The 17,607-nt window shown below is 36.2% G+C and overlaps 1 protein-coding gene across 5 annotated transcripts in view; it reads right to left on the bottom strand.

Annotated features, from left to right (window-relative positions):
• The window catches only part of pfkpa (phosphofructokinase, platelet a), a 30,189-nt gene that overhangs the window by 9,576 nt on the left and 3,006 nt on the right, over positions 1-17,607 (bottom strand). For 2 of the 5 annotated variants that reach the window (XM_065294723.2, XM_065294725.2), the window contains exons 2-16: positions 17,211-17,284; positions 16,474-16,551; positions 15,691-15,880; positions 15,146-15,311; positions 12,260-12,304; positions 12,045-12,153; positions 11,200-11,295; positions 9,215-9,307; positions 8,872-8,997; positions 5,703-5,767; positions 5,244-5,313; positions 3,843-3,989; positions 2,509-2,579; positions 2,322-2,409; positions 1,541-1,693 (exon numbers count right to left, since the gene is read on the bottom strand). In XM_065294723.2, coding sequence (XP_065150795.2) covers positions 1,541-1,693; positions 2,322-2,409; positions 2,509-2,579; positions 3,843-3,989; positions 5,244-5,313; positions 5,703-5,767; positions 8,872-8,997; positions 9,215-9,307; positions 11,200-11,295; positions 12,045-12,153; positions 12,260-12,304; positions 15,146-15,311; positions 15,691-15,880; positions 16,474-16,551; positions 17,211-17,284 — 1,571 coding nt within the window. Of the gene's footprint in view, positions 1-1,540; positions 1,694-2,321; positions 2,410-2,508; positions 2,580-3,842; positions 3,990-5,243; positions 5,314-5,702; positions 5,768-8,871; positions 8,998-9,214; positions 9,308-11,199; positions 11,296-11,584; positions 11,681-12,044; positions 12,154-12,259; positions 12,305-15,145; positions 15,312-15,690; positions 15,881-16,473; positions 16,552-17,210; positions 17,285-17,607 lie in introns of all 5 variants that reach the window. The other 3 variants (XM_065294724.2, XM_065294721.2, XM_065294722.2) reach the window with 3 other exon arrangements.

Genomic DNA, 17,607 nt, shown 5'->3' on the forward strand with positions numbered 1-17,607 from the left:
AGCATTTCTTTAAATGCAGTTTTTTTCCATTGTATTGAATGGCTGTGCAATGTATCGCATTTACACTGTAAGTTAAGGAGCGCCATCTGATACTGTCTTGTTTATACAGGCGCTGCAGCTCCCCCTTGTGTTTTGTAACTCTTTTGCCGCCACAAGAGAAAACGCTTCCATGCCAATGACGAGAATTTCAGGCTTTCCGCAATACCGCTATATTCCGCAACTTATACAACGCGGAAGTAGCGCCTCACGTGAAAGAGAAAGAACTCTGTGTATGTTATAAAGATCGCTCTGCATCTGATCTCTATCAAAAGTACTTCACAAAAATTTTATTATCTCAGCTTTTTGCTCAAAATTGGGTGTTTTTGAAGAAACCTACCCATGTTTGAGAGGTGATAAAAACAGAAATAATGAAGGTAGGATGAAAGTTTTTTTTTTTTTTTTTAAAGCAGAGGGTCTGTTCTTTCATTTGATATATTGTTTGTTTATATATTTTAAGAAGAAAATTTTCTGGAAGGCATTAAACTTTTGTGAAAATCATGAAAAATGTTGGCGCTGGCTGGCAACTTTTTTTTAAAAAACGCTGGCGGGGAAAGAGTTAAAGAGATGTTCAATCATTGCAGTGATCTGAAATCATCAACGTTGAGTTAAGTCATTTGTATTACATGCACGGCCAATATGAATGCACCGCTTGCGCATCTATGAAAGCAAAGCACAATAAACGTGAGCTTCATCTGTGCTTTAAATGCATTGTTTAAACCAATAAACAATTGTAAAAAAACGTTTAAAGATCCTCCTTTACATGATGACGGCTCTCTCTGACTTCGACAGCGCCCACGCATATTTCAAATTTCTGGTTCAAAAAAATTTCTGTAAAAGGTTTAATAGACAGACGAATATAATTTAGGAAAAAGACTTGAATTGATTAAGCGTGCAGCCCTTATAAGTAATAAGTTGAGTAAATGATGGCAGAATCTGCTGTACTCATTTAATACAGCAAGTTTGCAGTCCCCTGTGTGCGAGGCTTGTGTTGATTTAAGTCATTTGTATTATAAAAGTATGCAGACGAACTCCAGTCAGGGCCACTAATCTGTTATGACAGGTTAATGCAGTGTGATCACAGCACGACGCAGGCTCGGACACATCACTGCCACACAAAAGCTGGAGGTTCAAAACATGCCACCATGATGTCATCTCCACTTACCTGCTAGCTAACAGCTCGCCTTTCAGTTTACCAGCCAAATCAGTAAAGCTTGTGATGTCAGAAATTATTATTTTATACTTGCTTTAGCATTTATTGCATGTTTGTTAATATGGCTCATATGCACCCTGTTCCAGAAACTATAAAGTCACAAGGTTTTGAGACAAAGCCCATAAAAGCATAATTTGACATGTCTCATTTCAACATGCTGATCAATCAATCGCTTCAATCACCTTATGTGCTGCTCATAACCAGTTGGCAGAGCCTCTAATGTGATTGGCTGGTAAATTGAAGGCGTCTGATGCGATTGGCTGTTGGGTGATGTCCCCCAGCCTAACTTACATCAGTGATGGCGTTCAGAGCCGTGTCTGCACCAATGCTGAGGTCTGAGCCGGGCACATTGTTGGAGACAGTGGCCGGAACCATGACCATTGGCACACACAGCTCTTCGTAAGTCCCACGGGCCGCTAACAAGTCCATGATCGCCAGGTAGGCCTACAGGGCAGAGCCGGGGCTTTAATGTAACACTGCTGTGATCGGAACGGGAATGGAATAATGGGATAGACTGGGAATGAGACTGGGAGGAAGCCAAGTGGAGAGCCATGGCCATCACAACGAAGAGCATGAGGCAGGAGCCACTCCTTGCATAATGAATACATACATGGTACAGAATCCATACATCTTTTAAACACTTGTATACTAATGAGCTGTGTAGAGAAAGACTGAAGGTGGCAGCATGAAATGACTCTAGAAAAGCAGGTGGTCTGAATATGAGATTCGGTTTTTGATCCTGCATTCAAGCAGCACAGATGCCAGATGGGCAGCATATAAAGTCTGATGTGCTTTTGGATATATATTACACTATGAAAAGACCAAAAGTGGCAGGAAGTATAGTACGCTTTAGGTGATGCTATATAGGAAAACATGATGGAGAGGGTAAGCAGGTTATAAAATCCATAAAACTCTAACTAATTAAATGCATGGTGAGATAGCAAAAACATGTATTTGTTTAATTTAATTTCATAAAAAATAAAACATATATAGCACACGTATATAGGTTATGAATAGCATATACATTTAATTTTTAAATTATTTAACAAAAAAATGTAAATGTAACACATACCTCAAATCCTCCAATGACTAAAAGTGCATTAATGTTATATTTCCGCATCTGTTCTGCAATTTTGTCAAGGTGTTTTGCAGGGAGGGTACTATAAGGGGACAATACAAAGAAGAACTGAGCAAAACCTGACACTTTACATTTAAAACTGTACTTTAAACGACATTCCCAACCCATTCCCAATCCGTACCGTTTAGTTCCCAGAAGAGATCCACCTTGGCCAGTCCAGCCCCCAACATCTGCCCAATTGACCTCTTTTATCTGAGAAAAACATTATATTAAAAGGGGACATTTACATTTGTCCAAATCCATGAGTATTCCTAATTGGAAATGTTTTAATGTGATTATAACTGTACATGTTTTGCCGTCATGGCTTCTTCCACATGAGTTTTAATTTCATTTATTTCGGCAGGTAATAAGTGGATCATGTTTTAATCTATGTCCCATGAAATGTAATGAATTACTCAAATAGTTTAACTCAAATTGCTCTTGGCCTAATGGGTTTTACATGTCGCCCCCTATCAACTGAGAGCAGTACTGCAGCAAAATTGCTTTGTCTTATATGCATAAGAGATTAAAAGCATAAGGGCTACTGTACAACACTTCTGCCTTGCAATTTAACTAACCGATATCTTTGCTGTTTTCAACATTCAATGGGGCTGTTGAGTGCTTCCTGCTCTTTAATGCAATTACCAAAGGAAAACAATTAACACAATGGCATTTGAGTGTCCCATTGAAAGGTGGAGCGCTGAATTAATTTAACCTAGCAGTAACACAAATCTCTTTAACATTAACTAAAACACTGCTTAAAATTGAATACCTTTCTCATCTCCGTGCGTGCTGTAACTCTGTCTGACGCAGCGTCCGCTAGCTTAGCTTAGCACAAAGACTGGAAGTGAATGGCTCCAGCTAGCATACTGCTCCCAATAAGTGACAAAATAACGCAAACATTTTTTCCATTTATGTGTTGTAATTTGTATAGTCAAACCATGTATAAATAGCAAGGTCATATGAGACACAGCCATCTTTTAACAGTATACATACTGGGAACTCTGTATCACTCTGCCCAAGTAGCATTGCTTCATCTTCAGAGAATATAGTTCCCAGTATGTATACTGTTAAAAGATGGCTGTTTCTCATATCACCTTGTTATTTGTACACGGTGTGACTATTAAAATCACAAAACATAAATACGAAAATGTTGGCGTTATTTTGTCACTTATTGGGAGCAGTATGCTAGCTGGAGCCATTCACTTCCAGTCTTTGTGCTAAGCTAAGCTAGCGAGGGCTGCGTCAGATAGAGTTACAGCAGGCACGAAGATGAGAAAGGTATGTATGGACTTATCTAACTCTTGGGGATAGGGGGAATAGTCATCTAGGTCTGAGCATCACATTAATAATATTCACATAAAGCACATACAAGACTGGACTCACATCTGAGTTTGCATATGATATATATGAAGCAAAAAACCTTTGGTTGTTTTCTTAAGATGGGAATGTAAAGACATATATATATATATATACCTGTCCCTTAGAGAATCCTTCAAAGCCATCGTTGACGGCGAACATTTTGTGTCCTTCAGAGATGCCCACCCTGACAGCAGACCGTACTGCAGCGTTCATGCCAGCAGCGGGAGCTCCAACGTTCAATACAGCCACATTAAAATTGCTCTGAGAGATAAATTAAAGCATAACACATCACATTTAGGTCAAATTATGTTATAGTTTGCAATATAGCAAGTATTTTTTAAATGCAATGCTTTATCGGTTTTGCTGACTTTATTGGTTTGGTTGTCATATTATGAATACACAGACCATTCTCCTGGATTATAATAAATTCAGCTAGGTATTTTCTATAAAGTCAACTGGAAATGTGGTTAAATGGCTATTTATTTACAGTAGGGACATATGAGGCAGGTGGTTTCTAGGTCATTTGTTGTGTTGTTCAGCACACATGTCTATTAAGATTTAACAATGTTTCCAGCCTGTTGCCAGCATTTATCAATGTTTGTCATTTCATTCTGCACAGGTTAATACTGTAGACCTTCAGTTTACTCAACAGCTCAGAGCAACATCAAACACAGATGGATTATTGACTAAACACTTCTGGACATGCTGCCCTTTGACTTTTTCAAACTGTGATGAAGCAACTACAACATTAAAATCAAACAAATCTGTCTATATACAAAGAGAGAGAAAGAGAGAATGAGAGAGAATGTACATATTTACACATTAAACACATTCAGCAGTGGTATTAATCTAGAAGTATAGTTCAGTTTTTACACGTGGGTCCACATACAGTACGCGCACAGTCGAGCGCACAGCCTCGCAATGTATAGTTGACTCATGTGAACATATTTGATGTGTGCACATTGCAACAAAATGCAATGCACCTCCTGGGCTACATACTACATTCTGCTGTACGCGCATGCACAGCTTTTCTGATGATGAAATTTGCATCACATGGACCCTCGCATATCCATTAAAACTAATATATACTTCTGAATATACATAAAAAACAAACTAGAGCTTATAGATTTCAGCTAATATATAGCAGAGCTTGTTTGGATATACTGTAAAGGAAATGAATCATGTTTACATCTAACCTTTGTAATATCATGTTCTCAGTAAAATACAGTATTTAAAAAAATGTAGGGTTAAGACTTGATTTTATTCACGAGAAACATATTGTAAAATGAGAAATTGTAAAACTGTTGTGTGGTGTTTGTTGGAATAAAAAAAAAGATGGCGTAATGAAAAAAATATTACACATTTTCTTTGAGCTGGAGTGTAGTGTTAAATCTTACTGACTAATCAAGTGGTTGTAAAATGCTATGTATGGTCAAATAACACACCGGTGTCAGTCAACAGAGGTGTTGTGTGGTTGAGATTACCAGTCCAAAGCAAAGAAAATATGACACTCACCACTGGAAGCTCGGACGCTGGTTTGCGGTGAGCCAAAAGTTTATAAGTCTTCAAGTTGTTTTGAAAACTCCTGCAGTTACACAAATACACACACATATATATATATGAGTTTTCAATTGAGTTAAATTCATAGTTATGGTTAAGATATAGTTACAAACAAAAAGTAGCTGACTACACTAAAGCTATAAGATGTATATGAAAAATGTATCTTCTTAATTATGTATTAGTATATATAATCTAAAAATATAAGCAGTATTTATACATTATGTGATAAACCGCTACATTTGATATAAATAAATATATACAAACGGTACTTTAAAAGCTTAAGGTGAACTTTAAGTTTTAAACACTTTTGAACTCCAATAGTTTTATTTTTAACTGTGTGATTTATGGTTTATGCTTCAAGCACCACTTTAATAGTGTACTTTAAAAAGACACTTATTAAATAAGCAAACACACCTGCCACGCAGCTGCACAGCATCCTCAAATCTCTTTTCATCCATGGCCTTCTGCACCTCCTGAGTCTATAAGACAAACCGAAAAAGCTATGATCATCGTATCTTAGTTACACTGTGATTTGTTTCTTATAAACATATAAACATATCTTATAAACTTATAACACCTCCAGACCTGTTGTTTTAGAAGTTTTAAAGGGATAGTTCACCCAAAAATATAAATTCTGTCATCATTTACTCACCTTCATGTTGTTACAAACCTTTATAAATTATTTTTGTTCTGATGAACACAAAGCAAGATTTCTTAAGAAATGTTTTTAACCAAACCGTTCGTGGACCCCATTTACTTCCATAGTATTCTTTTTTCTACTATTGAAGTGAATGGGGTTCACAAACGGTTTGGTTACATACATTTCTTAAAATATTTTGCTTTGTGTTCATCAGAACAAAGAAATTTATACGGGTTTGTAATAACATGAGAGTGAGTAAATAATGAAAGAATTATCATTTTTTCGCGAAATATCCCTTTAATGTCCATCCATATTTATTTTTCAATCTATTTTATTAAGATACAAACAGAAAATCCGTTAAATAATTTGAAACTAAATATCTTCTTCAGGCATTAGTCAATATTTAATGTGACCTCTCTTGGCAAGAAACACATCTTGAGCTTTTTTGAGGAGACTGAAGTCCTGAAGTCATTCAATTCGAGTTAGAAATTAGGATTTAATTTTATTTAGGTTTAAGAGATCATGTAGCTTCCTGTTATTTGCTCAAGTGGAAAGAGAGTTTACCCTAAAATACTTTTATACTGTTTTTAATACTCAAGTTTCCTGTATTTTCTGGTTATATTCTAATAAAGAGACTGAGAAACAATTATATATGATCACTACAACATTTGCAAAAACAACAAATCTAATTATGGCATGGTGGCCTTAGACTTTTGCACAGTACTGTATATTAGACTTTTTCAAATTATACTTTTTTTCTATATTGTAGTTACCCAGTTTCTCCAACTCAGGGACCCTTCATGCATACTTTACACTTTTAAATTAATACAATTAAATTGAAATGAAATAAACAAAATATTATGTATCGATTCCTGGAGAAATTGTCACAATATGTAAAAAGGCTCTTATATGTGTGTTAGGGATGCTCTGATCGATCGGCATTAAATGACTCGATCGGTACTCGCTAAATTTGCTGATCTCGTGAACCAATCTTTCTGTTTACTTTTGTCATCATAGTGCTCCTGAATGCGGCTGCAGTTAGAGATATTTTTACGTAGTGCGAGCATTTTTACCACCCGTTGCTCATGTGCGACGTGCAGATTTGGATTTCTCTCTTTGCCTTTACAGAGATATGCGTATTTTCTATGAGGATGCGCTTCGGTCCTAACAGCGTGACGTGGCTTCACTTTCCCATCAAAGAGACTTTACAACACATATATATATCGTGGACAATTGCATCCTCATGCCGAACGTTTATTATTTACATGCGTTTTAAAGTTTTATTTAGCTGCAAAGCTGGACTTTTAAAAGGGTACAACAGCTGGGATACATGATTAGGCATGGGCCCATATAAGATTCTGGCGGTAATATAACCTTTAGCAAAAATACCACGTTTCACGGTGTTGCAGTATTGCCATTGCAACACTAAAATTTTTTATTTTTAAATGCCAGGTAAAAATAAAGCCTTTAAATTATAATATGCTTTAAAAATATATAATATTTTCGTTATGCATATTAAATATAAACATCAAATCAATCACATGACTTGCATGATTTAAAGGTCACGTTCTTCCTGATCCCATTTTTTAAACCCTAGTTAGTGTGTAATGTTGCTATAATAGCATAAATAATAGCTGTAAAATGATAAAGCTCAAAGTTCACTGTCAGGTGATATACTTTATTTAACAGAATTCACATTTCAAAGCCTAAAGTGAACGGCCGGTTTGGACTTCAGCCCTTTACTTCCTGCTTTAATGACGTCAGTAGAACAGTGTTTTGACTAAACTCCACCCACAGATATACATCAGTCGCCAGCTAAGCTAACGGCAAGCTAAGCTGCTATCGAATAACAACACATTAAACAAACTACACAATCAGAACTCGTTACGTATTTCTGAAGGAGGGACTTCATAGAACAAGGAAGACATAAGCACGTTTTGAGGACAGTGAAAACAGCGCTGTACAGATAAGTAAATTGTATGAAAAATACCGCATTTTTTTAAACGTGAAACATGAACACATTATATTGCCCACTATAAACACAATCAAAGCTTCAAAAACACAGAAAGAACGGGACCTTTAATGAATTTTGTATAAACACAGCTCATACCTTGGAGAAGGTATCACAGAACATTTTAGTGGTTTTGAAACCTTGACTGTTTAAAACCTCGGTATACCTTGAAACCAGTAACTGGCCCATGCCTATACATGATTTGACAATTTTTTGCAGGACATTCATGGACTAGTTGAAAACTATGTTAACTCTTTCCCCGCCAAGTTAACTCTTCAATTAAGAGAAAATGCTTCCCTGCCAATGACGAGTTTTTCCGGCAATCCGTATTTCTGCTATTATCCACCAGGTAGTGCTCTTACCCAACTTATAAAAACCGGAAGCAACCCCTCACATCAAACAGTTCAAACTCTGTGTATGTTTTCATCAAGTCCTTCACAAAAATGCAAGTATCTCAGCTTTTTGCTCATTTTTTTTTTCTTTTTGAAGAAACCTATTTAAGAGGTGATGCAAGAGAACAAATAAAGGTAGGATGAAAGTTTTCTTTTTTTGAGAGCAGATGGTTTTCTCTTTCATTGTATGTTTATATATTCAAAGAAGAAGGTATTCTGGAAGGCATTAAACTTTTGTGAAAATCATGAAAAATGCTGGCGCAGGCTTGCAGGGAAAGAGTTAATAGAGTTAGTTAATAGTCATTAAAAGTATTATTACAAGTATTAAAGTATTAAATAAAAAACATCATTATAAAATAAAATAATTCACTTTGTTAAAATGATTTTGCACAGTGTCAACAGCACAGAATTAAGAAACGTTTTATCAGTGAAGCGGTGATGCTAATGTTGTCATTCCTGGAATGAATGACTGTGGATCTTTCTCACTGTGACAGTAAACTCAGGCTTGTGTGTTTGTACTGGCATCTGTCCAGCTCTTACCATCTGCACACACTCCATGAGAGGCAGCCTCACAGACTGGTTTCCACACAGAGACACTACACAAGCCGGTGTGTTCGCGGTGGTCTCGAGCAGCGCCAGAACAGCCTCTACACCCATACGACTGGCCTGAGAACAAACACAGAAGAGCACTGCAATCTTTAATTCTGTTCTGTAAGCAAAGCTCTGTCATTTTCTGTATAGATGTTTACATGCAAACACATACAGTACATCTTCCTTTAATATTTCAATGTAGAATATACAGCATATGAATCCCTAATCCCCATGACATCAAATCTATTTATGTACTTATGGTTTGCTCACTCCCCACCCTTCTGTGTCTTACCAAAATCCTGTCAAATGCTGAAGGTGTCCCGCCTCTCTGGACGTGGCCCAAGATGGTCACGCGCGTATCAAAGCCCAGGCAGCGAACCACGAGCTGGAAGGATAATAAAGAAGATTTATTCTTTACTTATGGGAATTAAAGGTTTTTAAAGGAACACTCCACTGTTTTTGAAAATATGCTCATTTTCCAGCTCCCCTAGAGTTAAACATTTGATTTTTACCTTTTTGGAACCCATTCAGCTGATCTCCGGGTCTGGCGCTACCACTTTTAGCATAGTTTAGCATAATTCATTGAATCTGATTAGACCATTAGCATTGCACTCAAAAATAACCAAAGAGTTTCAATATTCTTCCAATTAAAAACTTGACTCTTCTGTAGTTACATCGTGCACTAAGACCGACAGAAAATTAAAAGTTGTGATTTTCTAGGCAGATATGGCTAGGAACTATACTCTCATTCTGGCGTAATAATCAAGGACTTTGCTGTCGTAACATCGCTGCAGCAGGCGTAGTGATATTATGCAGTGCCCGAAATTAGTCCCCTGTTATTGAAAGAAAGCCACGGGACTATTTTCGTCTATTTTTGTTTCTTTCAATAACAGGGGACTATTTTCGGGCACTGCATAATATCACTACGCCTGCTGCAGCGATGTTATGACAGCAAAGTCCTTGATTATTACGCCAGAATGAGAGTATAGTTCCTAGCCATATCAGCCTAGAAAATCGCAACTTTTAATTTTCGGTCGGCCTTAGTACACAATGTAACTACAGAAGAGTCAAGTTTTTAATTGGAAGAATATTGAAACTCTTTGGTTATTTTTTTGCGCGATGCTAATGGTCTAATCAGATTCAATGGATTGTGCTATGCTATGCTAAAAGTGTTACGGAGTTAGAGATTGGCTGAATGGATTCCAAAACCGTAAAAATTAAAGGTTTACAGTAGCTCTAGGGGAGCTGGAAAATGAGCATATTTTTTTTAAAAGTGGAGTGTCCCTTTAAGTCACATTATGTGAACACAACCTTTTTTATCCAAAAATAACATTTAATACCTAGTAAGCCAGAAGCTCATTCATTTGAGTAAATATTAATAATTATTTAATAAAGTCGATTCATTTTAGATCCATTATTATTTATTTTAATTACAAATATCACCATATCAATAATTTGTATCTATTACACACTTAACAGAATTTAAATCATTAAGTTAGCTTAAAATTAAATTTCACAGTGCACAATATTTAATGACCAACCAGCACAAGCAAGAAAGGCAGGGCGGAAATTTCCCATAAAATTGCATGCATTTAGCAGAAAAAAATTAAGAAAGCTGTATTGCACATGCAGAGAAAGTAGTCAGTAACTTGGAGCCCGTTTTCAGAAGTGAGTGAATGTTAGTTCAACTCCTGCAAGACCTGTTAGATGGCATCTACTTATGTTCACTCATAACAAGGACACATGTCTAAATCAAGCATTTCACTCCTGAAAATGTTTATTTTACATGCCTGGGCAAAGTTAGCTTGAACATTTTTTCAACATTTTCCCATATTGTGACTTTTTTGTCCTTATTTTACTCCCTCTTTTATGCCAACTTATTTAATCATCTAACATACTGTATGAAAATTCTCAGTTCAATCAGAGAGGCTTTTTTTCTTATCAAGCCATATGTAAGAAGGCCGTTATATTATGAATAAATAATAGCAAATGCTTTAAAACGCACCGTATCCCAAAATATAACACTGCAATAAAACATGCATGTCCCTGCTTTAGATGGTGTACAAAACATTTACTGCATGCACTGACACAGTGTGATAGTTAAGATAGTCAAGATAATAGTCAAAGCAGTTACCAAAGCGTTTAGACGTTTAAAGGGTGCCTTACCAGAAAAATATGTGTGCATTTTTAAGCAAACCACACAAGACAAAGCCAGAGAGGGAGTAGGGTCAGAGAGGTCAATGCAGGAGCTAGACCTAATGGGCCTGATGTACTTACATCCTTTACATGTTCAGAGGTAATGGGCTTGTTCTTACGATCAATCGCACCTTCAGCTACTATTATGATATTCAGCCTTTTCATCCCTGCCCGTTTCTACGAGGGGTAAGAGACAAGTCAAACTGATGATCTAAAATGTCGGAAGAGATTCAAAAAGCTGGAGTACGAACTGCAGATGTTGTTTAAGAAATAGTCACTTTTTCCAGGGACATTCATCCCACAGTAACTTGCAGGACTGCATGGTGGAAACCTGCACCCTGTTGGTTAACCACCCACATCTTTAAAAACTGCACCACACTGTTGGCAGCAATTTTGTATTCCTCATTTTCCGTTTTGCAGTTTTCCAGATTTTTGCTCTCTTCCTTCGGAGGCATTCAGTACTCACATCCTTGACAATACTAGAGGTAATAGCTTTTCCATGTCTGTCAATGGCTCCTTCAGCGACTATGATTATGTTCAACCTTGAACCTCTGGATCGAGTCTGGGCCGGTGAACACATTTGTTTCACAGACAAACATAAGTGTGTTACAAACAAAAAATGTACATTGAATTTTACGGCAAGTGGACATTAGATTGTCTAAAAATTATCTTGTTCCACAATGTCAAAATCAATTGAATAAATCGGTACGTTAAACTTGGCTCTTTTGGAATGATATAATCTTATATTTCTCTGTCTGGAAGACTTTGCCCTTCACATAGCTTTACTGTGGTGATCTACTTTCTGTAAGTAGCAGATACTTTAGCTTAAAACTTTTTTCCAAGACATAAATCATGAACAAATAAGTAACTATGATAATAACTTTAAAAGTATATAAAATGTGTTGCGTGTTTTGTTTTTCTTATACCGCCGAGAGTTTCTGACACATTTTCTCTTCCCATCCGTCCTCAGGGGGCATTTCAGGAATCAACACCCAGTCAGCTCCGCATGCCAGTGCACTCACTAAAGCCAGATAGCTTCATACGGATATACAGAATACAGTGTCTGATTTGACAGTAAACAATATCTTTAACTATTATGTGTAATAATCATGCCATTGGTTTGAAAGGATTTGAAACTCACCCACAATGTCTGCCCATCACTTCAAGAACAAATGTCCTCTGGTGACTGTAATGGAAAATTGAATTGTTAGCAAAAAGTAGTTTATTGTTACCCAATAAATGTTAAAGCTGCAATAAGTACTTTTTTGCTAAAAATGAACAAAAATAGCACAGTGTTTCCCACACATTGAATTTACTTGGTCGAGCCGTACAGGTATATTATTTCTCTCCCAGCCATTGACGAGTTATCTGGTCAATTAAAAGAAAAGGCTTCCCTGCCAATGACGAGTTTTTAGGGCAATTCATATTACGCTATTATCCACTAGGTGTTGCCCTATGGAGGACCACAAGAGTCATGCAAAATGTAATAAAGAACTTCAATTTTTAATAACTACCTGGACAATAAAAATAGCAATTAATAGATTTGTTTAAAAATTCATTAATTAATCTATAAATAAATAGACAAAGTTACAAAAAAAATCATTATGTAACATTTTATTAGGCAATAAAAAATGAGATTATAAAAATAACATAGAAATGAAATATTAATCCATTAATAAATAATTCAAATTAATATAACAATTTATAAAAACAACATAAAATACTCAATAAGTTCATCATTTTAAATTGCATTTATAAATTCTTAATTAAATAATGGAATTTCAAATTGTATTTCAAAAAGCAATTTAAAAAGAGAAATAAATAACTGGATTTATAAATTGAATTACAAATACAGGTTTAAATTAGGCATTTAAAAGGGCATTTCCGTTTGACTTTTCTGTTTTCATTTCCCCGTTGGTTCTCCTTATTCTTTTCGCTATTGGATTTGCTTTTCGTTTTAGCCTCTCTATTTAGCTTTTCCGTGACTCTTTGGGTCCTCATCTGAGATCTATAAATCTGCGCATGACGTACAATCAGAGCCAATCAGCGAGCTTGTTACATCCTCCTGGCCATAGCTAATTTGCATTTCTCATTTGACCATTTGCAAGGACCCAAAGAGTCACGGAAAAGCTAAATAGAGAGGCTAAATTGAAAAGCAAATCCAATAGCGAAAAGAATAAGGAGAATCATTGGGAAAATGAAAACAGAAAAGTTTAACCGAAATGCGCTTTTAAATGCCTAATTTAAACCTGTATTTGTAGTTCAATTTATAAATCCAGTTATTTATTTCTCTTTTTAAATCGCTTTTTGAAATACATTTTGAAATTCCATTATTTAATTAAGAATTTATAAATGCAATTTAAAATGATGAACTTATTGAGTATTTTATGTTGTTTTTATAAATTGTTATATTAATTTGAACTATTTATTAATGGATTAATATTTCATTTCTATGTTATTTTTATAATCTCACTTTTTATTGCCTAATAAAATCTTACATAATGATTTTTTATAACTTTGTCTATTTATTTATAGATTAATTAATGAATTTTGAAACAAATCTATTAATTGCTATTTTTATTGTCCAGGTAGTTATTAAATATTGAAGTTCTTTATTACATTTTGCATGACTCTTGTGGTCCTCCATATTGCCCTTACCCAACGTATAAAACACTAACTTTTGTGAAAATAATAAAAAATGCTGGTGGGGAAAGAGTTAACGACCTCCCAAGTATATCAGGCATCAAATGTTGTTTTTTTGTGATAATGAGACTCTTTGATGACATTTTGCGTTCAAGCACGTTGTGTCTTTCCAGATGAGTTCGGTGTGCGTTTGCATGCTTTGTTTCTCGATGAATTGGGTGTTACAGAAGGGCAACCTTCCGATGAAGCCAAAATGGAAGTGACTTAAACTGCAATTCATCGATGGGCCGATAGAGGCTGCCTCTTCACCTATTTTCGGTTATCCGCGAGTGATGCGCGGTGATGCACTGCGAAGATGGCGATGGCAGGCTCCGCCAACTATTGGCTTCAAAAAAGCTCTTCACAAACCTATGGGTGACAAAACGGACACTACGTCCATATTTTTTACAATCTATGGGTATGACGTGCAGCGTGACACATTGTATGCTTCCATGTTTCTGAACTGTAGACGAGTTGTATGCATGATTAGAGGTCTTCATGGAGGACCTGGAACCTGTACTGTATTTTAAATTGGCAGTCGCAGTTTAATTACTTCAGGTCCTGGGTCTGATATACATTGTGCGTAAAACCCGAGTCTATTGGAAAACGACTCTGTGATCAGAGTCAGATAATCTAATTGCAAATGTAAGCTTATAATAATGATTTATATTTGAGCTGTCAGCTAAGATTTTTCAAAAAATAACTTTGCAAACTATTTTGCAGGTAAGTTGCAAGTTTATCTTCAAACCAGAATTAGCAATAGAGAGACAAAAATGACTGATTGCAGCTTTAAAGGGGACAGAGAATGAAAAACCATTTTTACCTTGTCTTTGTTGAATAATGGTGGTCTACCCGCATTCACAAACATACAAAAAGTGCAAAACATGCTAAACATCTCAGTCTCATAGAAATTCCTCTGTTAGAAATGTCAGCCAGAAAACGGCCCAATCTGAAAAACTGATGCTTATGACATCACAGGCATCTCACTGCCCCTCCACTTTAAAATAATTGGCTACATTTTTTGAGTGGCAGCAAAGTCAGCCAATCAGTAATGAGATTGCAAGTTAAGCCAGTAGGGGGAGCCAAATAGGTGCAAAACCACTTGTTTAAAATCCCCCACCCTAATAGAGCTATCTGAGAGAGGTTTTTAGGAAGCTTCTAAGACCCAAACAAAAAAAAATGTGTCTACATGTCACATCACAGAACAAGGATAAATACCCCGTTCAATCATTCTATGTCACCTTTAAATGTTTCACATTTGAATTAGGTCTAATGTGACTTTACTGAAAACATGTTATTTTATGAAACTTGTAGATTTATGGTCATCACAGCTGTTTTGAAGTACCTCTGAGCTGTGGTCATGATGGCATCCACAACCTCAATGATTCTGTGCAGGGCTGAGTCTGTTCCTATGGTCATGTCTGTGCCACAGAAGTCATTATCGATGGAGCCCACCATCCCAACGATGTGAAGTGCGGAGTATTTCTGAGTTGCCTCTTCATCAATTAGACCTAAAATAAAACAAGAACATTTAAACAATATTGTTATATTTCTATTTCATCAGATATTATCTTGTTTTAACTTTAGGTTAACAATAAACCTTGCATGACTAGTTAAAGGAAAACATCACCGTTTTTCAATATTTAATGTTTTTACCTTAACTTAGATTAATGAATACATACCTATTTTTATTCAATGTGTGCACTTATTCTTTGTACAGCGCGTTGTGAACTTCAACCACAGGCGCACTCACGTGTACATATATAATAATATCATGAATATTTTAGTTGACGTTTTTATATTGATAAACATCACTAAAGCCTACAAACTAAACACACATACACAAAACATTGCACCATTCTTCATTCCAGTATTATTTAAAGCACATACCCTGCTGAAGCAGCTCTGCCAGCAGGCCGCTCCACTCCTCTCTGAAGAGATTGGCTCCGGTTAAGCTACCATCTCCACCAATCACACACAGGTTAGTGATGCCCTTCTGCACCAGGTTATGAGCTGCCTTCAGACGTCCCTCGCGTGTACGAAAATCTTTGCACCGTGCGCTTCCAATAACCGTACCGCCCTGGGATGAAATCATACAACATGTTTACCATCATTTTAAGATATGCCTGTGAAGTTACATAAAATCATAACAGTAAGACCATTCTGTCACAAACAACCTTGATATTTTTAATATCGACTGAGTACGTAAATGTCAATGAATGAAATCAAACTTTAATGCTCCTAATCTCATAATTAGATTGAGACTTTAACCTGGATGTCACAGACAGGGTCACACATTTCATAATATAATAAACATGTATTTACATAATTTAGACAATTTTACATTCATGCATTTGGCAAATATTTATCCAAAGTGTGTGCATTCCAGCTATGCATTTTCATCAGCGACCTCGACACAATGCTATATCAAGTCAGCTACCGGAACAACATAAAAGTCCTGTAAGTTTACACTCTCCTGAATATTGACATGCTGACCTCGAAGGTCATTAAAGGTCAGGGTGACTCCTGAGAATTTAACCCAAGCTCATTATGTAATAATTCTTTATCACCATAGGAACTGGCAACCTTGTAGCAGTTGCGCTCAGATGAGCAATGGTATGCATATGGGCTTTAAAGAGTCCTTGGGGGCCATCTGCATTTCGTAATACTAACCACTTGCAGCATGCTGGACACACTTTCCCAGTTTGCCTCCTTGATGTTTTCGCCGCCATCCACCATACCCTGATATCCCTGCGGGTCAACAAACATGCAATTAAAATCTCTTCTCGTGTCCTTCAGCGACCTCCTGGTTACCAGAAATGAATTCAATTCTCCGGGAGGTCACATGAATCGGCTTAATGAAATTGGCAAGCAGTGTTCAGGCTTGGCAAAGAAATGGTATGTGCTTCAATATTTAATATTAGATTAGATATCACAATGCCTATTATCAGAGCCTCCAGTGGCACCAAAAACAAATAACTAAAGTATATTTTCACATATTAACCTGTAGCGTACAACTTACAACTTAAGAAAAGAGGGAGGGATGTAGAAAATGGTTGTGTGGGTTTCTTCTGCACCCATGCAGTAACATAACGGTAGATAAAGGCCGTGGATATAAAATGTGGATGCTAATAAACGCTAATATTTATACAAGGCAAGAAATATCACCGTACCAGCCATGCCAAGAAGACTATCAATATACCAATATGACTTACACATCGATTAAAATATTTATTTCCATTAGCTCTTGAACAGTAAAACAGTTTTTACATTGAAAATAATATTGTGGCTATTTGGAAAGGATGACTGCAAACATAGACAGCCATTATGGCCATTTGTTAGCAAAGGAATGTTGTGTATATTTCATATTTTCAACCAATATAAACTACAGATTTACTATAAATACCAACCTCATGAATGAAATAAACTTTGGCTCCAACATAGATTCCCATACGGACAACAGCCCGAACGGCAGCATTCATACCTGGTTACACAGGGGAAAAAACAATTACGTCAGACTATGTGATCTATTACGAGTAGATAAACAGGTTTAGAAAGTGCTAGGTTGTTTATTATGTTTTGGTTGACATGGACAATATACTTATGAGATATTTCAATGCCTTAAACAGAAGCAAATGCATATAATAAACCAGGCTGTACTCTGTGCAGGCCTTTTCTGCCATGTCTGAACAAATGCTTCCTTTCAGAAGGAAGAATAGATTTGGTTACAAATAGAAATGGAGTGTTAGATTAAGATAAATACTTGCTCTTATGTTCAGTTTAATCTCACTATACCCTGGAGTGTTG

Source organism: Paramisgurnus dabryanus, chromosome 22 (genome assembly GCF_030506205.2).
Source record: "Paramisgurnus dabryanus chromosome 22, PD_genome_1.1, whole genome shotgun sequence".
NCBI classification, from domain to species: Eukaryota; Metazoa; Chordata; class Actinopteri; order Cypriniformes; family Cobitidae; genus Paramisgurnus; species Paramisgurnus dabryanus.